Source organism: Etheostoma cragini, chromosome 5, assembly GCF_013103735.1.
Source record: "Etheostoma cragini isolate CJK2018 chromosome 5, CSU_Ecrag_1.0, whole genome shotgun sequence".
Lineage (NCBI taxonomy): Eukaryota > Metazoa > Chordata > Actinopteri > Perciformes > Percidae > Etheostoma > Etheostoma cragini.
Window position 1 is genome coordinate 10,068,411 of NC_048411.1, and position 25,081 is coordinate 10,093,491.

Genomic DNA, 25,081 nt, shown 5'->3' on the forward strand with positions numbered 1-25,081 from the left:
ATATATGTAAAAGTCAGTCAAAAGGTATGAGTCCTACTGTCCAAAAACAACATAACTGCTAGCCTTATTATACCACATGCCATCTTGTTCGTTCCGTTTTTCAAAAAAATAACGACACATTGGAGACCATAGGGATAAAAGAAGGACTGGGTATCAGTGCATAAATCTGTGCTAATGCTTTTCCAAATAGAAAATATGTTCTGTTTTTTCATTATTCGATCAAGTAAACATCTTTCTCTACAGTAGTTGTTCTATCCCATGCTTCCCTAGACAGAATCCGACTTTACTCAGTTGTCATAGAAACATGAGTCAACTAACTGGAATGCAATTATTTTAAATTTTATTCCTTTTGAATACTTAAAATGGACATAGATTTTGTCATTTAGAAAAGCACTAGGACCTGTTCAATACCCAGCTCTAAAGAAGATTCGAAGGGTTTCATTCCAAAACCTTATACTTTTTTCCCCATTTTGGAAAAAAGACATATTGCTGGTTGTGTTAAATCTTAAATCTTGTTCTAAACAATCTCATTGTCTGATGTGTTTTGATTTTCTTTAGCTGAGGGTTTAGTAGAGTTAGTTACTTAAGTGTCATTTTGTCATTATAATTGTCAAATTTTTCAAATGGCAGATATCCCAAATTTTCTTTTTTAGAATGAAACTCTTCATTTCCGTACTGTACTAATCTAACATTGCATCATACACATGGACTCTTATATAATAGTATATAGTGTGGCTAATATTGCAACATTGTATTTTTATAAAACAGTGGTCCAGTAGTTGGGCGCCTACATGGCTCAGTTGGTAGAGCAGGCGCCCACATATATAAGTTTACTCCTCGACGCAGCAGGCCGGGTTTTGACCCCAACCTTCAGGTCTTCAGCTGTTCTGTCAATAGAGGCCTAAAAATGCGCAAAAAAGTATTCTTTAAATAAAAAATAAACAGTGGTCCAGTATTAAGCCAAAAGTACTTCTAATTCATTATTTATGTGAGCAGAAGGTTAAACATTTTTTTTTCATGTGTTCGATGTTTTGGCATGTTTAATACTCTTCTTGAAACACTGAGGTGAGAGTTGATACTGAAACCTTAATAAAAGACTTATCATGGTGGGGTCCCGCTTTTGTTGCAGTACAAAATGCTGTATTCTCTTTAAATTTAAAAAAGCATGCAGTAAAAGGGTCGTAGGTGTGGATGTTCCTTTAAAAAAATTTTCATCTAGACTTCTGTCAGCGGAGCACAAGGAATGAGGAGTTGATATGATGTGGGATTTGGCAATGTGAGAATATATCCTTCCCAGCTCAGACTATGGTCAGTCCCATAGTTCATTAAGCAGCATATGGTTTAACTTTCAAAAATGGTCAAATAAATAGATAAAAAAATCTTTAACAACACAAATCACTGTGTTTTTTGTGCAGATTGTCAGGCTGAGATATCACAGATGATGTCTCTGTGTGAGAGTGCGTATCTAAGTGTGTGTAACTAGATCTGTGTATGTGTGCATGGATATCACGTTGTGTCTCTATGCACTTTGTGTGTCTGTGGGCGTAAGCACATCTAAACTGTCAGCATGACAAAACGGGGGCGCTCTGATAGACGGGTGAGTGGCTTTTTTATACTCAAAGCCTGATATGTGTGTGACCTTGCATATGAGTGTGTTTAGGCGAGGAATCTTAGAACAAAATGTCAGCAAAAAGGTTGGGCTGGATTGTAAAGAGGGACAAGGGTGATTGTAAGCGCATGTGGTTGATAATTCAGGGGGCATTGGGACGGGATCACAAGCAACTTGAACCGAAGGAGCAGCAGTTTTTCTGAGGTCACACAGAGAGTCGCTCAAGTCAATATGAATGGTGTAAATGTTTGTGTGCCCTCAACTGTCTCTCTGCGTCAGAGCTTGCAGTTCAGCAGTCTGTAGGGAATGTTGGAGGAAGACATTTTTACGTCTATAGCTATGCAGAGACAGAGGGCCTCGAGGTGGTTGTCCTAAACGACCTGTAAACGTGGAGGAGGAGGAAGATGAGGCTGGAAAAGGAGGAGGTGGAGGAGAGGCTTGGATGGACGATGAGATACTTGGGGAGGGACTCCCTCTGCTTGCAAGACTGTGGAGACTTGAGGAGGCGCTGGCCCCGACTGCTCGAGGGATATGGCTTGGGGTAGGGTGCTCTCCTCCTCTCCTTGCCCCACCTGGCAGAGTCCCTCCACCTGGAGTTAAGGACTCAGAAGAGGAGGAAACCCCTTCTGGCTGCCGGGAGGACAAAGATGGAATTGCAGTGTGATTAGCAGCCGCTGAACCAGAGCCTGGGCACTGATTTGGACCAGGGCCCGGCTGTGAAACTTGGAGCTGGGCTGGAGTGGTAAGTGAGGCTTGGGCTGACGCTGCAGAAGTGCCACAGGACAAGTTGGAGGAGCCTGAAGCCAGATTTGGAGCAGGGCTACGGGCTGTGGACTGTGCCAAGACCCCCTGGCAGTAGCGCTCCTCCCTGGCAGTGTGTCGTTCAGAATTAGGAGGGCGGCCATGCAGAGGTAGATAGTGGTGGGGGAGGTGCTGGTTACAGAGGTCCCCTCCGAGTGCTGCCCCCAGACCCCGCACTACCCTTCGGTCCCTTGAAGCCAGGCTGCTGCTGCCTAGTCCTGACAACCGGCCTGGATGACTGGTCTGAGAGAGAGGAAGACAGAAAAAAAACACATGTTAAAGAGACTATTTACTCTGCTTTCGGAGTGAGTGTGTGATGTTGAGTTGTTTACTAAACAAGGGGAAAAGAGCAAGAGGGAGAGAAAGAGGAAGAGGAAGACAGACAAACAGGAAGACAGGCAGCATGAGAGAGAGCACTGTTGAGATTTCAGTATAGATTGTTAATTGGGTGACATTTGGAGAACAATCTCGCTGGGCTCCTGCAGCTTGTTCCAATTGTTTCTAAACCAACCGGAACCCCGCTCACTAAAGAACAGACACACACATGCAGAGAAACACACACCCATACGGAAACAGGATGACGTAGCATGCATGTAAGGAGATGTGCACTCAAGGTACTTTGCACAAATCCCCACTCACAAAGCAATGGGATCTCATTTTTTTTAGTATTGCCACGGGTGGATTATATTTTGTCTAGAACCCCCACCCCACCAGTACACACACACACACACACACACACACACACGCACACACACACACAGGGGAAGATGGCACGTAAAGCTTGATGGCAGAAACGGGAGCCACCTGTTCTCTTTCACACTCCACTGCACCCCTTATGCAACATATCCCATCACTGTCCCCCTTCTCTCTTTCTCTCTCTCTCACACACACACACACACAGACAAACACACACACAAATCCAAAATCACACTGGGACCAAGTGTGCAATGTTCACTAAAGTAGCAAAATCTCATCTGACACTGAACCTCATGGGAAGTTAAGCCGAGTTGATATTTGCCGACACGAGTGTTGTGTGTTTTCTTGTGCCGTGCTTATGTATGAGCATGTGTGTGTTATTGTATATGTGCAGAAACTGTATGCAACATGAGTGTCGGCACGCATTTGTTAAGGTCCCCACGTGCCTTTGTGTATGAATGTGATCACGTGTTTGTGCATGCAAATGAATGTTAAAAGATAAACATGAAAGTAAATCTAATTACTGTGTCGAGACTGTTGACGGAAATTTAGTGTAAGAGGTAGAAATATAATTAGCCAGAACACAGCTTATTGAGTAAGTACAGTATAACAGTGTCAATGCTAATCCAATGAAACAACATGAAATTCACAACATGAAATCCAATTAAAGAGGGGAAGGGAGAGAGAAAGTGGGGTGATCATAAAAAGAAGCTCTGTGTGTTACCAATGATGCTCATTGGACACAGAAATGTTAGCCATGATGCATCCTTGTGTCAAAAGCACTTAAAGATATAACAAAACCCTGAAATTAGGAGTTAGTCGATTTGTACTAGAGATACCTAACTGCTGATCCATTAACAGAACGCAATCGAACCTTACTGTAGTCAGGTTCTTACTCTAATCTAAATCTAAATCATTGTATTTGTAAGATGTATCTATGCGAGCTCACACACCAGCCACTCCTTGACACATATCCTAGCAAGTTGAGATCGACATTCAGCATTTTTACTAACATTGCAGATTGGACAGAAGTGCTTATAAACAGTAGATTCATACAGTTCTTACTACTTTTGATGCAACCATGTGGGATAGTGAAGTCGGAATTGGTGGGAAATCTGACTTCAGGGGCCGTCCCACTTGACATTTCTGGCTGGGAAATCGAAAACTCCAACTTCCTATATCAACTGGAATGCACCATACAACAGCAGGTGCTGTTGAAATAAACATCACAATTCTCTATGCTAAAGTTGGAAAAACACTCAGTGTTTCTGCATGTAACACTTTGCCATCGAGCAAAAATAAAATAACCAAAGCAAAATGGTAGTTACTGATTGCTCAGGTCTATGTGTCCGACTGCAAGGAGAAGACGAGGTAGTGACAGTTGGGTCTGGCCCATGGGCTATGGCATTGTCCATCGTCAATGGCTGACAGTCGTCAACACAACTATAAGTATGTTGTTTTCATGCAGTATAAAGAGAGTAGTACTAATTATATTATGCGGTTGGAAAATACTGTCAGTTGTGAAGGTTTCCAGCTCTTTTGCATTTGTCTGAAAACGATTCTATGAGGATTAAGCTGTGACTTTGCTGGGCTTTTGTCCGCGGTATGGAGTACAGGGTGAGGAAAAGTTAACAAGGTCCCGAAAACAGTACAAAAAAAACATATAAACAGGTTCAACCTTGCTTTTTTGTTTATACTAATATTCATGATAAGGAAATAAAGTTTAAGTAGTTTAAAGATAAAGTAAAGTAAATTGCTTGTTTTTTATTAATCTACAATCTTGTAAACCAGTTTAAATGGTGACTAGAAAGGCCATTACATTTATTAAAATCTTAATCTATCCATGCTGCATGTTGCCAAGGCTTGTATTTCCCAACCTACAGAAACAGTTCCTGACATGCTCATTTCATCATTGATATGGCTTTAACAGGCAAACAATCTTTAAAAACTCTTTATGTCCTTTCATGTCCAAAAAATAAATAAAATAAAATCCTACCACACAGCTCTGCTAACACATCAAACAGTGTGTCGTTGTCTATACATCTTACTTAAAGAGCTCGGGGAGTGCATCTCTGCTTTCTAATAGGCTCTAATGGGTGGATAAACACTACATGACATCAGAATGCTTGATCTTATTAGGAAGAGTGAGAATTTCCATTCCAGTCAAATTTGTATTATCACAGTGTTGAATATCCACTATGGCGGTGTAGGTTTACGTGACATGGCTAAATCAGGGCTGAATCTCTAATCTTATAAAGCATTCTGTGGTGTTTATCCAACTTCAGACATTTGGGAAAACAACAAAAGGTAAGGTGAGAACAGTTGGTTACAAATTGGCAGACAACTTTGAAAGAAGTAATTACCAGGCACAGTACAAAGAGTTGGTTTTGGAAACATATAATCTGTATCAAAGGGGAAGTGCCGATTCAAGTTTGGAAGAAAGAAAAAAGAATCAAAAACAATGGATCAATTGCAACTAAAAACTGGTGTAAAGCAGGGGCGGTGTGTGCATAAAGGCAGACAGACAAGAGAAAGAAATAGGTCAAGCACAATGAAAGAGAGGACTTATATATAAATAAATAAAAAGTGAAAAGATAGGAACAGACTGAGAAACTGGTGAGAAGGCGATTAAACACAAAGATACATAAAAATGAGAACAACAATGGAACAGACAGCAAGGCGCAGAGCAAACGAGAGTAGGTCTGATTTACAAACTCAGGTGTCCTTTCTCAAGTACACGGTCTGCGGCAAGCAGGCTGCCTCCTCTTCTGTAACAGAACGGCCTGTGTGTGTGTGTGTGTGTGCAAACATTCTGGAGTCTCTTTTACACACACACACACACACACACACACACACACACACACACACGTAGACCGTAGATGTAGGTAAATCAGAGTGATATAAAGGGGCCCTCTCCTGCAACCTTAGTTTTTATTGGGCAGTGAAGAACACAGCAATGTGGTAATGGCCACGTTTGCATAAAAGAGCTCCTTAAAACCCTAAAACATCCCTATACAGCATTTGCTATTGCCCATCTTAGTAATTTTATACTGGGAAAAGAGAGAGGGTGGCAGATTTATTTCCCCACTTTTCTTCTTCTAAAAGAAACTAGTACAAACTAAATTTAGAGATCAGAACAGACTGTAGCAAGGTGTAAAACAGGCCCAATGTAAGCAGAGTAGCCCTACTGTAACTGCGATCAATCACGCACCACGGCTTAGTATCCCCGCACCCACACACCTACTTTTAATGAAAGGCCAAGGGGCTGAAAGTTATTGGACCCCATGTTTCCAACTCTTCACAGTGACATTAGAGAGGTAAAAGTTTGTAAATGTGAATTTTTAAAGTCTTTGACACCCACGTACTCTGTGAACAAAGTAATCCTGTGGTTCTTTGAAAGTGTGAAACATGGGGTGTTCAGTTCGGATACAATAACAGTGCAAGACACCCACACAGATGGTTCTGTAAAATCCTATTTAGACTATAATCAAATACATTTTCCAACTGTGGTGTTTGAGTCCAAACCATCCCACCTCTTCCTGTCTACCTTTATCTTAACAGACAGTCTCATTCATATTTGTTGCTAGGTTTCTTAAGTGCAAAAACCCAGGACCCATACTTTAAAGACAAATACGTATTTTTAAAGGTCCAATGTGTGTGAATTTCTCCCATCTAGCGTTGAGATAGAAAAGCTATGGTAGCCTTCACGCTTCAAAAACCCAGTCTTTTGCTCTTTTCAATATCCTTTTTCTTTTTCTTGGTAGAGAAGAATATTCATGTTCTTGAAATTTGGATTTTGAATATGTGCGGTCCTCCGTGTTTCCTTCTTCAAATTAGCCGAGGCCGGGAGGCAATGATACCCATCAGCAGAATATCAGCACCTGTGCGTTTATTATGTGAAACATTAACACGCACACAGAGCAGTATGTCCTGTATTTCCCTTAACGGCTCCAGTATTTCAAGATGGCGCATGAATATGGAGCGTCCAAAAAGAATCCTTGGAATTGATGGTTGGGGATAAATAATTATGAAAAAGGACAAGTTTGTGAACGGGTAACACCAATTTTGATAATGGACAGCTAAACACATCACACACTGGACCTTTAAGTTCCGAGGCAGTAGAATGTCCAGATTATTTGAAGAGGTCTTAGAACAAAATAAGTTCGGAAGTACTACAAATGCTGTACAGTAAATTAAAAACTCTCTTTTCCTTGCCTCTTGCTCTTGCCTGGACAGTATCATTAAATATTCACAGACAAGGTTTGTACAGCAGAGTGTCCCGTATCAACTGAAGGCACTTTGTGATAAACTTGCAATAAACAATCAAACAAGGGGTGAAACTGCAGCCTGAGTCTGGAGCCTCAAGGCCATAGTATATCTTACTTTGAACTTGAAGGTTTTCATCAATACACAACCCCCATAGGAAGTAAGTCTCTTGTACAGCCTGTAGCAGCATCCTTACTTCCTTTTGGCGGTTCAGTAGGACAGGCACGTAATAGAAAGCGTTAACAAGCATGGAGCTGGAAGTTCTAGCTGTGGAGTTTCGTCCTTACTATTTACCGGGGGAGTATTTGTCCGCCGTAGTGATCGCCGTTTACGTCCCACCCTCTGCTGATGTGGAGGCAGCTGCAGACGTCATTCACACCACTGTCGCATAACTTTAGACGCAGACGCCCAATGGCTTCATGGTCATCACTGGGGATTTTAATCATGTTTCACTGGATAAATCCCTCCCAGACTTTCAACAATATTTTAACTGCCCCACAAGAGACAATAAATCAGCAAATCAGAACACAACCTTGTATTGCTGACTCCTAAGTATGTTCCTCTTGTCCTGCGGCAGCCTGTCCAGACAAGGACTGTGAGGAGGTGGACTCAGGAGGCTGAGGAGGCACTTGCAGGACTGGTTTGAGTTTACTGACTGGGAAGTGCTCTGTGAGCCACATGGGGAGGACATCAATAACGTGACAGACTGCATCCCAGAATACCTCAAATTCTGTGAGAACATCACCATGCCCTCTCAGACTGTATGCTGCTTTCCAAATCACAAGCCGTGGATCACCAGTGACCTGAAAGTCCTTCTTAATGAGAAAAGGAAAGCTTTCAGGTCATGGGACAGACAGGAGCTAAGGGAAGTACAGCACAAACTGCGGGATAACTGAGGGAGTGTAAAAACACCTTCAGGAGGAGGCCATAGGCTGGAGGCCGGTCTCCAACAGAACAAAATGAGGGAGGTGTGGACATGGATGAAAGAGATCACGGGGTGTGGGGGTAGGAGAAGACACACACCAGGCAGCCGTGAGAGAGCAAACAAGCTGAACTGTTACTTTAACAGGTTTAGCTCACAGCATCCCCTGCCTCCTCTACCACTCCAACCAACTCCCCACACCCCTACCAGCCTTGTCTGGGAGTGGACGACGCTGACATCTTCTGCAGTGAGCTCATTAGCACCTGGACGGCGGTGGCACTGTGAGAATCACATTTTTTGATTTCTCCAGTGCATTCAACACCATCCAGCTACTGCTACTAGGTGAGAAGCTGCAGATGATGTGTGTTTGTGTGTCCACAGTCTCCTGGACCAATAATTACCTGAAAAACAGACCACAGTTTGTCCATCTGTACTGTGTTGTGTCTGATGTGGTGGTGAGTGGTACGGGGGTCTCCTTTTATGTTCACCTTGTACACCTACAGACTTCCAGTACAACTCAAAGTTGTGTCACCTACAGAAGTTTTCAGATTACTCTGCAGTTGTTGTTGGGTGTATAAGGGATGGACAGGAGGGAGAGTACAGAGCACTGGTGGATGACTTTGTGGAGTGGTCTGGTAAGAATCACCTGCTGCTGAAAGTGGATAAGACCAGAGTGATGGTGATTGACATCAGCAGGATAGGGAAGGGCTCCGCAGCCCCTTTGAGTCCTGGGAGGAGATATGGACATGGATGAGGAGTACAGCTACCTGCGTGTCAACATCGACAACAAGCTGAACTGGAAAATCAACATCACTGCTATTTCCAAGAAGGGAATGAACAGACTCTATTTCCTGAGGAAGCTGAGATCCTTCAACGTGTGCAGCAGAATGTTGGAGATGTTCCACCAGTCTGTTGTGGCCGGCGCTCTGTTCTCCTCCGCCGTCTGCTGGGGCAGCAGCATCGGAATCAGCGACACAAACAGGCTGAACACACTAATCAGGAAGGCTGGCTCGTATTGGTTGCAAACAGGATACTTTTGAAGCTCTGGTGGAGAGGAGGTGTTTGCCTTGTTATTTAATTCTATGATGGACGTAATTCTGATGGACGCTGACGTGCTGACGTTTACGGTAAGCATATTGTCTCATTTTCGCTGCCCCAATATCACGGACGCTATTTTTCTGCTCCAGCAAAAACTTAAAGCACTCTGCTTTATTGTTTAAATCTGGTGGCAAAGTGCCTGGAATTGGAGAGTGTTGAGCATTAAACTACACTAACTGTGCGTTAAACTACATACTTTGCTTAGAGCCCACGTCAACGGGCTTGTTACTAACCTAGCTCCGGGGGAGTCATTCCTTATGTTTTTTTTCTCCAGCATGTTTCCTTGGATCAGGGAGGCTCCAAAATCATGGTTACAGCTGTCGTCGTGGTCCTGCAACGTGTGAGAGCAACACTCTGCGGTGCCCTGCTACGCCCTGCTGTGCTTAGTAATGCCGTGCAGAGCCTTGCTATGCCATAAACTACTACAACATTTTATTTCTAGTTACTGTTCGATTATCTTTTTAACTGTGACTGTTATTTCCTTTATTTCAACCCAAACCGGCCCGCAAGACACTGCCTACCAAGAGCCTGGGTCTGTCCGAGGTGTCTTCCTAAAAGGAAGTTTTTCCTCACCACTGACGCACTTGTTGCTTGCTCTGGAGGGAAATTCTAGAACTGTTGGATTCGGAAGTCTCGAGATAACTCTTGTTATAAATTGATACTATAAATAAAATTGAATTGAGGTCACCAAACAAACTGTTATCTATCATGGATAACCCCGACCACCCTCTCCACCCCACACTTGTCCAACAGAGGAGCACCTTCTCTAAGTGGCTCCGACAGCTTCGATGTCACACGGAATGCTACAAGAAATCATTCCTACCACAGACAAGAAAACGTTTTAACACTTGATCACTGAGTGGGAGATAAGACTCATAGACATCACAACTGCTGCACAAGTGCACCTGGTACTTGTGCAGCTGTTTATCAACAGCTTTATCAACAGCTTTATCAATACTAGTTAAACAGTTTTATTCCCAACTTATATATATTTTGTATATGTATATATTTTAAATTATTTGTTCTTATATTCTATACTATTATTATTACATTATTACTATTATTATATATTATTATATTGTATCCTGTTATTTCGTGTATATTCTGTATGTGTGCTGTGTGTCTGATATCTCGTTTAGGACACAGAAACAGGGATGAGACAATAAAAGGAACGTCTTAGATTTTATTAACTAATTGCATATTGGGACGGTCTGGTTGTTGAAATGGACATTGTCTTAGTTTTATTATGTTTACAATTAACAGGCTTAGACTGTTGCTTTGTGCTTAGTCCTTGTAATTTTGTATTTTTTCCTTTTACTGATTGCTAATTTTGAAGGATACAAACTGTGTGGGCATTTAAACTTTGGAGGTTACCTATATTAACAGTGACAGGTTGATCTCTGACATGATTAGGACCCTTTACAAAATGTGCTGAATGTGTCGTCCAAGAAGTCCAGCAAGCATAAACAAAGCCACCAAATCTGCTCCCCTTCTCCATCTGTCTCAGTGATCTTTCCTTCCCGTTTCTCACTCTCACTTCTTCCCCCCTCCCCCTCTTGACCTCCTTTCTTTTCTCATCTTTCACCTTCTCCACCACTCTGTCCTTGCTTTTGTCCCTTTTTCACTCTTTCTTCGTTATGTAACTTGGTGCTTAAGAATGCCAGCGGCAAGAAGGGCTGAATAGACCCTGACAGCTGGAGAATTGATGCTGCAGTCTGGAGACCATATAAAGAGAGAGAGCGAGAGAAAGACGGGGAGGGAGGCGAGTGGGAGTGTGGTGACAGTTGGGTAGGGGTTAGAGAGGAGATGATGAAGAGAGATGGATAGGACCAAAGTTGAGCTTACGTCGCTCCAGCTGTCAATCCAGCCCAAACTGCAGCAAACTGCCAACCAGCTGGCTGGATGTCACTTCCTGGACTTTCCTGCTGAAGGCACACACTGAGAGGCAGGACACTAATGTGATTCACTGCACAGCTAATCGGCCCCCACTGCTCCCAATCTTCAGTCCTGTCAGTGCCCTACTGCAAAATTATCGACATTAGGCGGATGTTATATTGAGCAGTTGCAGACAAACACAGTAACCTACTGCAACCCACAAGTATAAACAGGGTTGTTTGTGTGTTTGTAATGCAATAAATATTTAGACATACAATACCTCAGACAGGGCATCTCTACTGCATATCAATGTGGCTGAAGGCCTGAATACATTATAATGTATTTTAACAGAGTAATCTCCTGCCATTTTCACTACAAAGAAATTCGGAAAAGAAAACAAACTTATTTACACCAATAGCCTGGAGGAAAAGTTGCAAATGTTATAACCATACATGAAGCAAATAACCCATCACATGCACTCCCACATGTTTGAACACACACTTGGGAGTGGCTACTTGTTCTTGTAAAATGGTAAAGGTTACTGTGGGTACTTAATGGGGACATTAACCATTGCTGATGCCTCAGTGATATACTAGATCTCACAATAGCTTTGTTCTCATAAGAAACTGATGTTTTGATGTTGGTGCCCAAAAACATAATTTTGTCTTTCTTGTCTGATTTAAAGCACATAATATACACAGTGCAGCCCTTTTCTCTGCTAAGCACCAGGGGAGAGCCAGACCAGTGTGGCAAATAGTGAATAATCATAATTCAAATTAGTCCATCGTGTCCTCTGAACAATTTTGAGGGACTTTTAGAGTCACCAGACATCACTGTCCATTTCAAAGCAACTAGATATATTGATGCCAACATTATGAGCAAGACACTGATGGACAAGAAGGATTGAGCCAGTAATGATTTTAGCCAACTTAATTGTCAACAACAAAACAAAGCTCTTGTTGCTGACCACCTGGCAGTACTTGATACCATCAAAGACAGCAGAAAGGAACAATAGTGGGGCATTCGGAGTTTCAGCTAAATTTTAGATTTCTGTGATTTTTTTTTTTTTTTACTGCTGTTGATGGTTACTTTGTGTGTCTTGCAGTCACACAACTGATTGACAGCTAATTATATGTTGCCTAGCAAAAGCAGGCTGCCTCTTACTGACATCTCAGTCAGACCTTGATCACAGCTGCCTGAGGCGGGAGGAGCTTCGCAGTTCACCTCGGTTTTTTGGCGTCCATTGTGATTACCGCCTAAGACTGGAGTTGCTGAACTTCTGCTGAAGCCTGATCAGTCTGATCAGGGATCTCTAGTCACTACTTATGATTGTCGATGTTGAAAAGTGTATGGCCCCTGCATGGACTTCCAATTCCTCCCTGAGTGAAAAAGGCAGACAAGTATCAAAGCTAGCGCCATGCTGTGGCCAGGAGGCCTAATGAGGCTTCTTGAGAAGCTCTGATGGGCATAGCCGCTGAGAGTCTGGCAGTGCTCATCAACCACCATCCCCAACAGGTCTGTGTGTGCACGAACATATGCATGTGTCTGTATGTGCGTGTGTGTAATCATGGCAAAACTCATCGACCACCAGCCTGTGCCAATATGCTTGGTGAACATTGCCCAGAACCCCAAGTAAGTGGAGGGGGATGAAAAAAGAAAGGCGAGTAAACAAGTAAAGATGAGGGAAGAAAATGAGAGAGGATGGGGGAGAAGGGAGGCAGAGTGTGCAGTTACATAAAGGAGAGCAGGGGTAGTAGCAGAGGAAAAAAAGAAGAAATTAGAGGAGAAAAAGGTAAAAGAAAGTGGCTGATAAGAGAGAGAGAAATGACAAATAACTAACAAAGAGAGAAGAGTGGGTCAAAGAAATAAAAGGGAGGGGGGGACAAAGGTAACAGTGAGGTAAAACAACAAAGGAAGAGACGATGAGAAGACAGCAAAAGGATAGATAGTCAGATGGATGAGGGAAGCAACGGGGGACAAAGTGAGTGTGAAAGGTGACAGCACAGAGCCAAAGTTAGAAAGATGAAAGAGACAGATAATTAGAAAGCTAGAGTAGATGTCGAATGGAAGAAGTAAGTAGGAGAAACTGTGTGAGTCACTTCTATGGAAAGCAACATGGCGGGGAGGTACATGATCTACTCTAGGAGCAACTAATGTGTCAACAACATCAATTTTAAAGGGTCCTACTGGTGTACAAAGAAAGAAGAGGCTTCACTTCCCAGTGAAACCCTAACCCAATAATATCAGTCACAATGTAACCTTTATTCTGACCTTACCACAAAGTTCAGCATGTGTACTGTATGCCAACATCTTTGAATTTATAACACTAATGCAAGTTTTGTTAAACAACAGCACAAAAGTGTATTTAAATGCTTGTCATGTGCCGCTTCTCATTTTGGCTCAATGGGACAGTCTGCCTGATTTAACGCCTAATTTAAGTCACAAAAAGTTAATTATCCAAAACACAATTACCCATTAAGCTTCAGACATCTATGTAGCCAGGTCACCCCTAACATAAAACAACCTAGTATTGCAATCTAATATTCGCCTCAAAAGTTGATACAATTAACTAAAATTAAGAAAATCCCCATATTCATTTTTGGATCCATATCCATGTTTAGTTACAATTTGTTATACCGTTTACAACTAAGGAGATGCAAAATGCAAAACAGGAGAGTGCCGCCATACCAATTCTGTCTAATCTGCTTTCCTATCCAAAGACATGCAGGTCAGGTAAATTGAAAACTCTACATGGCCTGTGGGTGTGAACGTGTTTGTCTGTCAACGTGTGTTATCCCCGTGATATACTGGCACCTAGATCAGGTGTAACTGACCTTGCTCTAAACCAAAGTGTGCTGGGAGACTATCCAGCCCCCCGTGACCCTGCACAGGTTTAGTGCTTTAGTTAATAAGTAGATTGATGTTTTACCAGGTATGCCGCAACAGAAGAATTTTAGCTCCACACTAGCACATGAGCCCAACTACCCCTCTTTGTGCACTTCAACTGTAACTGGATTGATTACTGCTGCACCTGGCTGCTCCCCCAGGTGTCAACATGGTCCCCACGGGTGCTGTCTAATTATTGAAGAAGCTGTGATCTATGCTCAGCATTACTCTCTGCCTAATATGTTCCTGTCACTACTGCTCACAACGTGCATACAACTATTAATGTAGATTATTAACATACTGCTCCAGCAGTGCTAACTTTCCACTCCTAATACATTTTAGCAATGTCCCCAGTGTTCACTTAATACCCTAAACTTACGCTACAACTTATATCTTAAACTTACATTGCGTAAATTGTATTGTTTATGGAGGGTTATCCTCTCAATAGGGAACTCTGGCCACACCAAGAGTTGGACTCTTGTCAGTGTACATTCCCTTGGCTTGACGTTCCTTGTTCAGCTGAGATCTGGCAGTATACCTGGGATTATTCCACATAAATCAGGCTACCACTGTTGGCTGGCTTCTCCTTCTTCCACTCGTCTCACCCTCTAGGTCTGCGGGGGCGAGAAAGCTGTCCTGACCCGCTCTGTGCCACAGGCTTCCACTGTAACCCCTAAATTGCCTGCTGCATGCCCATTTATTATTGACTTTTTCACACCTGAACATTTTATTGCACTTCTTTGTAACTTCTCTAAACTTTTAAACCCTGGTTACTCCATGCCTATCCATCTGTTTTCTCTGGCCTAAATCTAAACATGTTATCTTATTTAGACTCACTGTCACCATCTAAAAATGCACTCTCATCTTTTAAGTTCCAAATAAGAAAATTCTCGAGGACCGCAACTTTGTAACAGATTAAGATTGCTATTAAAAACTTCTTTAATAGATATTAATGGTTGAGATAATAAAACTGAAGAATTTGTTTCTTCAAAACAGTTGGTCATGCATTTATTTATTTCAACACTGCATGTTTACAAGTATATCCAAGTATTTTAAATTTGCAATTAATTGTGATTAATCACAGCCCGTGACTGTTATTAACTTGTTTACTAACAGTAATTGTGATATATAAAGTCTACTTGTGCTTTGTTGGGGTTTTAAGAACACAACGGAAAGACTGTGATCCCAAAGATGTGTACATTAAGACAAACATCGTGTGTGTGTGTATGTGTGTGTGTGTGTGTGTATGTGTTTGAAACAGCATAGGGTTGTTTGTGACACAATGGTGAGCATTAATGGAGCATGAAGCTGATCCAAAAGAGCCAAAAGTCTTTTTCTCTGTCTTTGTACTATATCAAAGTCTCCCCCAGACACAGCAGCACACACACATGCATCAACTGATAACAAATATGCATACACCCCCATGCAATTATGTGCTCATACTGCAAGTACACACACAGACACACGCATGCATGCTTGTATGACTGCCTGCCTTATTACCAAAGCATACAGTCTGACTAACACACACACACACACACACACACATACACAACTACCCTCCTGTCAGTTGGCACAGCTGATAAGCTGCTTCCCCAGTTACTCATCTTGTTCTGTGTGATAGCCCAGAAGAGCTGAAACAATACAGGAAATCTAGAAGGTGGGGGTGCGGGAGAAAAACTGAAATTAAAAAATGAAGGATGAAGAGAAAAGTAGAAAAGCAATGAAGAGAAGAAAAATAAATACACAGATTTCCCATATGATATCTGGGAGGCCTGATGACAATGTTGCAGCTCCCACCTGTGTCTTCACACTAAAAAAAACAACTGACTGCCCTGCTGCACCCACACTCCACTCAACAAGACAGAGAGAAGGAGGAGGGGGATGGAGAGATAACATTTTCCCACAATACATTTTGGCAACATAGTTAACACCAGCTGCTCTGGTGGATCCACTTAGTGGTCAAGAGTAACATGGTGACATTATTAAAAACACAAAACTTTGTTTGACTGTAGAGGAACCGTACATTTCCCTATTCCTTTCACTATTTCCTCACATGCTGAATGGCGAAGATATTTTGCTTTACCGGCAGTTTACATAATCACCCAATGTCTGAGAAATAAATCTGTTTCCTATAAAAGCATTTTAGTTAAACAGTAGCAACAGGGATTTTTTTTTACATCTTTGTAGAAGACAAGTGAACAGGCTCATTTTGGTTTCCATTTGCAAAGAGCTCTCAGAGCTGCTGAGTGATGGAATCACCATAAAGGGGGCTATAAGTTACGTTGAGCTGCCACCAAAGAGTTGCCAAGCAGAAAATATATGAAACTGAAGCTTTATTTCAAAAAGCAGCCTAAATTTAACACAAAGATATACAGATAAACATTCATTTTTGTTAGGTTTTGTCTTTCATGTGATCCTCAACACCTTACTCAATGGCTTAACAGTATGTTGTATTTTTGTGCTTGTTCAGCTCAACAACACCACAACAAACTAGTTCTTTCATTATTTTTAAATGAAAAAACATTGGTTTCTTCTTGGGTAAACATGGCCTGGATTCCCCTCGCCATTACGCATCTGTCAGTGTCACATGACAGGGAACACACTGTTTTTTAAAGAAACTAAGATTAGCACCTACAATTAATTCTTCCTATTTTAACCGATTTCACATCTTTTCCCCCCTAATGCCACTGCTACATCAGCACCTTGGGTCATGGAATTACTAAGTACCTGTTTGTCACAGCTAAGTAAGCATGCCCTGTGAGCTTGTGAGACAGCAAGAGCCTCCACCTTGATTCACAAAAACAAGCATGCCCCACTTGGCCAGTTAGCTCCAGACAAGTAAATATTTTTATAGGCAATAAATTAAAAAAAGTCAATTTCTTTAGTAAAAAATAGTTTCAATGAAAACTATTCAAAGTGAGGTCTTTGGAGATCAACAGTCGGAGACATTTTTGGCTCTGTAAGACATGTTGCTATTGAACCTTTTAAATATAATTTTCTGTGTTGTAACACTAATGACATTATTTTCACCTTCAGTGAAATGTGGCGGCAAAAAAAGTATCTGCGTAGGCTCTAGAGAAAAGGAGATGTTTGGATAGAGAAATAAAGGGAATCCAGTTAAGAATTGCTTATTAAATTTGAATCCTTTAAATTCTTTTGTAAGTAGTTTGTTTGGTGGGGAAATAACATATCTCCGAGGTACATGTACATTCAATAATCCTACTCTGTGACATTGGAAACATGTATTGGTGAACGGCAGAGTATAATTGTCTAAGCATATGAAACACAATGAAAATTCTAACTAGTTCTACTGATCTGTACACAGTCTAAATACAGGTTTCAAGTCCATTAGTGGATGTTTGTCAAACAGTTGACTTTAAGGAACAGTATTCTACTATTTTACATTCTTTTGATTTTTGTGTGTGGAAATGCATACAAACACGATCCCTCATTATTTGGTCAGTTGACCACATTGTGTGTGTATGAAATGCCAAAGCACATAAAGCCACAGACAGGTGATGCAGCTGTTCAGTCGTCTGTTCTTGATTCAGATTATGCTTGACCAGGATGTCTCAATTTACTAAATTAGTGTTTACACAGTGTGTCTTTTCATTAGTGCTGTCAGTTAAACGCGTTATTAACGGCGTTAACGCAAACACATTTTAACGTTGTTATCGCGAGAATAACATGCTTTTTGGTCTAGCAAACTTTGTTGTTTTTTCACATGCTCTTGCAATAACTAGTAATGTTAGAAAAACTACAACATCACATCGGATCTAGCTAGACCGGAAACAAAACAGCAGGCAAGATGCCAAAATGGAAGCCAATACGATTCTGGATGGAAAGTTTACTAAATGTTACATTGACAAGACCAAGGTGTTCTGTGTGTTTTGTTGTTGTGAACTGAGCTATCATCGCAGCACGTCCAGTCTGAAATACCATTTGATGGCCAAGCACATAGCTAATGCCAACTCTCCCCCCCATCAAAGTATTTTTTTCACCCTTTTATTGATGGTCAGTGTTACATTGTGTGAGAGATTATTTGCTCCAAGTGAGACTCTTACATGTAAAATTCAACACTGCAGTAGGCTATATATCAATGTTGTATTCAATAATAACATTTTTTTTTTTGAAGAAACCAAGCCGGTCCTCTTTTCCAAGTTAATAACAGCATTAAAATGAGAAAAAAATAATTGTGATTAATTGCAAGTTAACTATGACATTAATGCAACCAATCACAATTAAATATTTTAATCGTTTGACAGCACTACTTTCCATACGTATTTCCCTCCCTTAATTATAGGAAGACGGGGACATTAACACCTTATAAGTGCGGCAAAGACCACAGGGGGTTTATTATTATGAATTTAAAACAAAATCCCACAAACAGTACACGCGTAGACCTCTCCATGACTCCTCGATTGTTTAAGATAGATGCTAGAGATGACATACTAGACTATCTAGAGCAATCTAAAATTGATTCAACAAAGGCAGAAAGAATGCGGCCCAGTATCATCAGCATAACTTATTAAATGCCATCTTTTTGAGCAAAGATTCATGGTAGCATTGTGTGTCTACAAACACAAGCTCTACTAGGATAAGCTGAGCAGAATTGCGGCTGTAAAACTCCTGGAAAGAATCCAGAACGACATCATTTTTCCAAATGAGACACATTTTCCAAATGAGGTTGGACACAGAAAATGAGTTTGCAAAAGTTATTTTGTTCTAATTATGTTTTAATGAACTATTTTTGTTCTGAATAATTGAATCTTTTCTCATATAAAAGCCACAGAGATCATTAGCCTACATTTTACGTTGTCATTGTTTCTGCACTGTGTCCCATTTTTAGCCTTGTTATCGGCAGATTTAAAAAGGCCATATTTTAATCACTGCTTATGGCACAGCAGTTAGGGTGGCCGCAGACCAACCAACCTCACTGGGAAGATTATCTGCAGAGAGCCACAATACAGCAGCTACAAGTACTGTACAAATATGACCTAAACAAGAGCTGAATATGTTTTCATTAATTGCAAAACACAAATAGTGCTCTATTCATCCACAAGTGAAAATAGCGAAAATAACTAATTATTTTGAATTATTATCTGCTGTGTGATGAATGCACATGAATGCATGAAATGAGTCCATCCCATCTGGTGCAGAAATATAACACAACCTTGTCTGAGCAAAAATCAGTCAGAATATAGTATCTAACAAATCTGTTTGATGCTGACCAAAAATCTTGACGTAGTTGATTAATCGATTAATGACACATGCAATTTAATATGTACAATACATTACAACTTGTGTTGTTATACTGCTGCTTAATATCGATATTGAATCCCTTAAAGGGACACGTCAGCATGTACAAAGAAAAAGGAGGGGAAAGGACTGAGAGGAGGAAATTATCTCTATCCTTCATGGCCCCTCGGGGTGGATCTGTCAACTGTCACTCCTGGTATGCATGGTGAACATGCTGCATTGGCAGGTTTGTGAGTATATGTACCCCATTCACACATGAGTTTGTGTGTGTGTGGCTGTATGCGTGTTATCAGTGGGCGCAAAAAATGTCATGTCTCATATCTCTGAGTACCTGAGGGCCTTGAGAGTGTCCCTACATATTAAACACCAGGAGAAACAGCAACAAAGACAACGCAGAATAAGGAAAGAGGCAGAGGTAAAAAACAAAGAGAGGACCATAAAGGATATGAAAGAGAATAGGTTTATGTGCCTACAACAGTGTTGATGTGAAAGAAAGAATTAGAAAAGAATGTTAAGACAGAGACGGAAAGATTCATTCTATGATTAATTATCCTCATTGTATCCCTGAAAAGTGCTGAGGAAAGAAAACTGTGGTAACTGGAGGAATACACCGACTCATAGACACAATCAAGCAGAGTCACAAAGGTTTTCTTTTCCGGAAGTTTGAGCAGCAGTGTTTATGAAACTCCATTAAATTCCCTTGAAGTTCTGAGGACACGGCCAGACTAACAGAACAATCACAGCTAACATTTCAGCTGAGGTCGACCGCCCTTGAGCTTATGAGGTTATTAAATCCACTCCATCTAAAAACACTTTTGCTTTGCAAGTATTATCTTTCATGAAAACAAACTAGACACATTTGATTTTACGAGATTGCTATGGCGTTTAATAAATGTTTGAGAAAGGTGGTATGTGAAGGCATAAATGGACGCTAGTACAGAAAAACTATTTCCCACACTCACAACTCCATTTAAATAGACATGCACACTTCTCTGGCAGATAACGTTGGTGCCCTTCTACCTAACTAGTGTTCTTTGTACAACTGAATAAAAACTGTTCCATCAAGTAGGCTCATGGGAAATATGCATATTTGATTGCGATAAATAGTTAGATGGAAAGTCAACTAAAAAGTACTTGCTTTTACACAGATTTTTGTTCAGATAAAACAAACAAGATATATTGGGGTAATTTGTGATCTTTAGCGTTGTTGGAAGAAAGGTTTTGTTATTGGACATAGCCAGGCTAGCTGTTTACACCTGTTCCTTCTTTGTGCTAAGCTAACCGGCTGCTGGCGGCAGTGATGGAGTACGGACTCGTCACTTAGCTTCACTTGAACTTGCGGACTGATGACTTGTACTTGGATTTGGACTTGAAGATATATAAAATCAGACTTGAGCATTCATGAAAAAGGACTCAGATGTTGGATGAAGTTTCTGACTAGATAGGTTATAAAAATTTAATAGACAGTAAGATGTTACACTTTTCCTGTTTCTGGCTCCAAGATAGGCCCGGAAGCCTTGGGGAGATGTTCCATCCAGGGCTGATGTTCTTTTGGGGGTAACACCTTTACTTCACCGATAGCATTAACAAAAGATGAAGACACCATGTCTTGAGAAGCTTCTTGTTTATTGTTAACTGTTAACCCACTTTAGATCGTCTTGGGGATCTCTTTTTTTCTCACGCTTTTTACTCACAGCCACACATACGTTTCTCAGTCCGAAAGTCAGTTGGTGACTTGTCTACTGGCTGGTGGTAGCTTCATATTTAGCATAGAAACAAAATGTCAAACTAGTTCCATAACTCTAACTTATATAAGTTCTTCTAAATAAGAAGGACATTCATATGAACATAGACTGAAATTAAATAAAGTGATCTTAGGTCTTTAACGACCCACACATGAGCACACACAGGCAAAATTAGGCTCAGCTTGTCAGCTGAGTAAAATACTGTATGCCAACTTTCTCTTGGACATCATGAAACCAACAGAAAGAAAGAAAAACCACAACCTCTTGAACCTCTTCAAAACCACAACGTGTGTGTGTGTGTTTGTGTGTCAGACGTTGCCATGCTCGGGGGGGGGGGGGGGGGGGGGGGGGGGGGGGGGGGGCATGAGACACCCAGACAATTGTTTTTTTTTCTAAATTTCTTTTTGGGCTTTTCCAACTTTAATGGACAGGACAGCTAGGTGAGAATGGGGAGAGAGAGGGGGGAGACAAGCAGGAAAGCATCACAGGTTGGACTCAGACCCTGGACCTCTGCCTCCAGGCATAGTATATGTGCGTCTGCTCTACCACGGACCAAACACGGCCACAACACCCAGACAATTTAAGGTTTCATGCTGGTACTGAATATTCAATTGCAATATTTGTTAGTGAAATATTCAATTTTTTGTGCTTTGTGTGTGTGTGTGTGTGTGTGTCTCCTACTAACTTGCCTCTTGGCCATCCGGAATGTGCAGATTCCAAAAGAATAGCTCATTAATATTCATATGAGTTTATGCTTTCATTAATCTTGCAGCAAATTGTCTCAGATCAAACTCACAGCTTGTATCTTTGTCCACACTAGTGTATGTCACAGACAGAAAGATAGAGAAAGAGGGAGAGAGTTATCAGAGGGGGATAGAGATGGAGAGAACAAAGAGAGGGAAAGAGCAGCTACAGATGGTCCTATGTACCAGCAGATGAAAAGGAGACTTTGAAAAAAGATGGGAAAATATACCGATGAGGGGAGCAGAAAGAAAAAGGAGGTGGTCAAGAGAAGGAAGAGAGAAGAAAATAAAAGAGAGGAAAAGAGACCGAGGAGGGAGAGAGAAAAAAAAGAGTTAAGTTCTAAAGGTATCTGTCCTACTTTGGTTTGACTAATGAACCCAAAGTGTCCTGAATCTATCCTGATTCACCGCGGGCACAGTTAGACCACCCTGCGCTGAGAGTGTGTCTGGGTTTCCTCTTAAATGTGTCAAGCATGTGAGACATCTTGATGTTCGCTTGATTTAATATGCTCTTTACTGTATATTAAAGTTGTGCGTATGTGATCTCAATGCCCTGCATGTGTTTAATGAACCACTGTCCCTTCTAGTCATCTGGCTTCATACCAACACAAACACACACTCTCATACACAGAGCAGGTCCATGTATCATTTGACATCAAATTGTTGTATGGCCTGCATGGTAAATTAATGCCTAGAGTGCTGCACACACACACCCACACCCACACATCAGGATCCCCCAATGTTGAGGGAAAGAAAACAAAGCACAAGTAATGACTAAAGGTTCTTGTTGCAGAATAGGAATAATAAAACAACAGCTGCCAGCTTCAAAATCTTCAGCGTTTATTTAGCTGCATTTCCTTTAAATAAACAATCTCCAGCGCCTTGACATGTTTCTGAATGTGTGTGTGTTTATGCTTCCTAATCTCTATCCTCTTGGCACCCCAAGCATGATTTACCATGTTCAAAGGGGACAACTATGAGTTAAAGAGTTAATACACATGTCATGTGTATACCACAGATTTCCAGTACAACTCAGTCATGTCCCCTACAGAAGTTTTCTGATGACTCTGCAGTTGTTGGGTGTATAAGGGACGGACAGGAGGGCGGTACAGGGCACTGTTGGATGACTTTGTGGAGTGGTCTGGTAAGAATCACCTGCTGCTCAACGTGGATAAGACCAGAGAGATGGTGATCGACTTCAGGAGGAAGGGAACGGCTCCGTGGCCGTTTTGCATCCTGGGAAGTGACCTGGACATGGTGGAGGATTACAGATACCTGGGTGTCAAAATCGACAGCAGGCTGAACTGGAAGGTCAACAGCACTGCTGTTTACAAGAAGGGGATGAGCAGACCTTATTTCCTGAGGAAGCTGAGATCCTTAGCTTACTTTCATGTCCAAATCATTCCCGGCCACAGGAAACCCACGCGGTTCTCCTTCCAAGGGGCCCGTTTTCCAGTTCCAGTTTTCCAGTTGGGGACGTGGTTGATTGTAGGCTACTCACTACCCCCTCGCACGTCTTCCAAGTGCATGGAAACGGCGCTCCAGCCGCTACAGAAGAGGGGCAACAGAGTCCTTTTTATTTGGACGATCTGCTCATTCTAGCCCCCTCTCTGGAGCAAGCGGCACTGCAGACTGTAGAGGTTCTGCAGCTGCAAACGCTGGGTTTTGCCATAATTTGGCCAAATAACGCTCTGGTCCCCGCACAATCGATAGGTTATCCGGGCGTGGACATAAACTTGGTCACCATGAGGGCAAGGTTGTCAGCACCAAGACAGAACGCCCTAACCTCTGTTGTCCCGCTTCGGGCCACACACGACAGTGTCATTGCTGTCCCTGATGCGGCTCCTGGGCATAATGTCTACGTGACACACGGTGGTTCCCCTGGGTCTCCTCCACATGAGGAAAGTCCAAAGGTGGTTTCTTCACCAACAACTCAATCACATTTGCCACAAATGGCAAATTCTGTCCATCCCTCATTCCCTCCGGTCAGACCTTAATCAGGTTCTGTCTAGTGAGATTAGCAAATTGTATAATTGGATCAAAACAAATAAACTTGTCCTAAATATTTCAAAAACTGTGAGTATAATATTCGGTTCTAAGTATAGATTATCTGATAATCCCAAAATTGATATACACGTAAATGGTCAAAATATACAGCAAGTAAAAAAGATGAAGCTTTTGGGACTTTGGCTTGATTCCACATTGTCATGGTCGGATCATATTAACAATGTTGTTACTAAAATGGGTAGAGCGGTGGCAGTTGTTCGTAAATGTGCACAGTTTTTAAAATTACAGCTGTTTAGGCGTGTTGTTTCTTCATTGGTTTTCTGTCATTTGGATTATTGTTCTGTTATATGGTCTGCGCATCAAGCAGTCAGTTAAAAAAATTACAAGTTGCCCAAAATAAGGCTGCAAGACTGGTTCTTGGTTGTTCTTCGAGAACTAGGGTTGCAGAGATGCATGAACGTCTTGCTTGGTTGGAGGTCAAGCATAGACTATCTGTTAATATGTTAGTATATTTTCATGGAATTATTAATACTGGGATTCCTAAATTTCTTTATGATAATATAACTTATTGCTCAGATATGCATTCACATTATACAAGAGGGGTGAATAGTCGACAGATTTCTTTACCACTACCTAGATCTGACTGTATGAAGAGGACTGTGTTTTATAGGTCAATTGTATATTGGAACAATCTTCCAGTTGGGATTCGGGCCAACAAGGGAAAAACTGGTTTTAAAAAAAGTCTTAGATTACATTTGTTTTCAATATCATAATATTGTCTGGATTTGTTGAGTGAGGTTGTATCATGTGCTATATTATTCTTTATTATATTTAGTGTGTTAGTACTTTTTGCATTGTCAGTTTTGTTTGTGAATTTATATATGATATGTTTGTGAGTAATTTTGGTTGTATTTATTGTCTTTTGGATGTATTGTTTGGACCCCAGGAAGATTAGCTGTCGTCTCGGCGTCAGCTAATGGGGATCCTTTGAAATAAACAAAATAAACAAAACCTGGCATACTAAGGGAATCCCCGGACCCTGTCTTCCGGGGTTCCCCAGGGCAGAGTGACGTCATATGTGACGGTGTTCACAGACATGTCCCTCACTGGCTGGGGAGGGCTGTGTGAGTCACAAGTGATGGGAGGGGACTGGCCTCCTCCCCCCACATAACCT

General features: G+C 41.5%; 1 protein-coding gene and 2 long non-coding RNA genes across 6 annotated transcripts in view; 2 read left to right on the forward strand and 1 right to left on the reverse strand.

Moving 5' to 3' along the window:
* Positions 1-553: 553 nt before the first annotated feature.
* The window catches only part of ccser1 (coiled-coil serine-rich protein 1), a 125,826-nt gene continuing 101,298 nt past the window's right edge, over positions 554-25,081 (reverse strand). The window contains exon 11 of one of the 4 annotated variants that reach the window (XM_034873108.1): positions 554-2,653. In XM_034873108.1, the coding sequence (XP_034728999.1) occupies positions 1,868-2,653 (786 nt within the window). In that variant the 3' untranslated portion in view covers positions 554-1,867. The remainder of the gene's footprint in view (positions 2,654-25,081) is intronic. The other 3 variants (XM_034873109.1, XM_034873110.1, XM_034873111.1) reach the window with 3 other exon arrangements.
* On the forward strand, positions 5,944-7,187 carry LOC117945551. The gene is made up of 2 exons (XR_004656829.1): positions 5,944-5,974; positions 7,026-7,187. It is a non-coding gene; the product is annotated as an uncharacterized LOC117945551 (long non-coding RNA).
* On the forward strand, positions 8,874-23,121 carry LOC117945550. Its single transcript, XR_004656828.1, has 3 exons — positions 8,874-8,973; positions 20,318-20,324; positions 23,106-23,121. It is a non-coding gene; the product is annotated as an uncharacterized LOC117945550 (long non-coding RNA).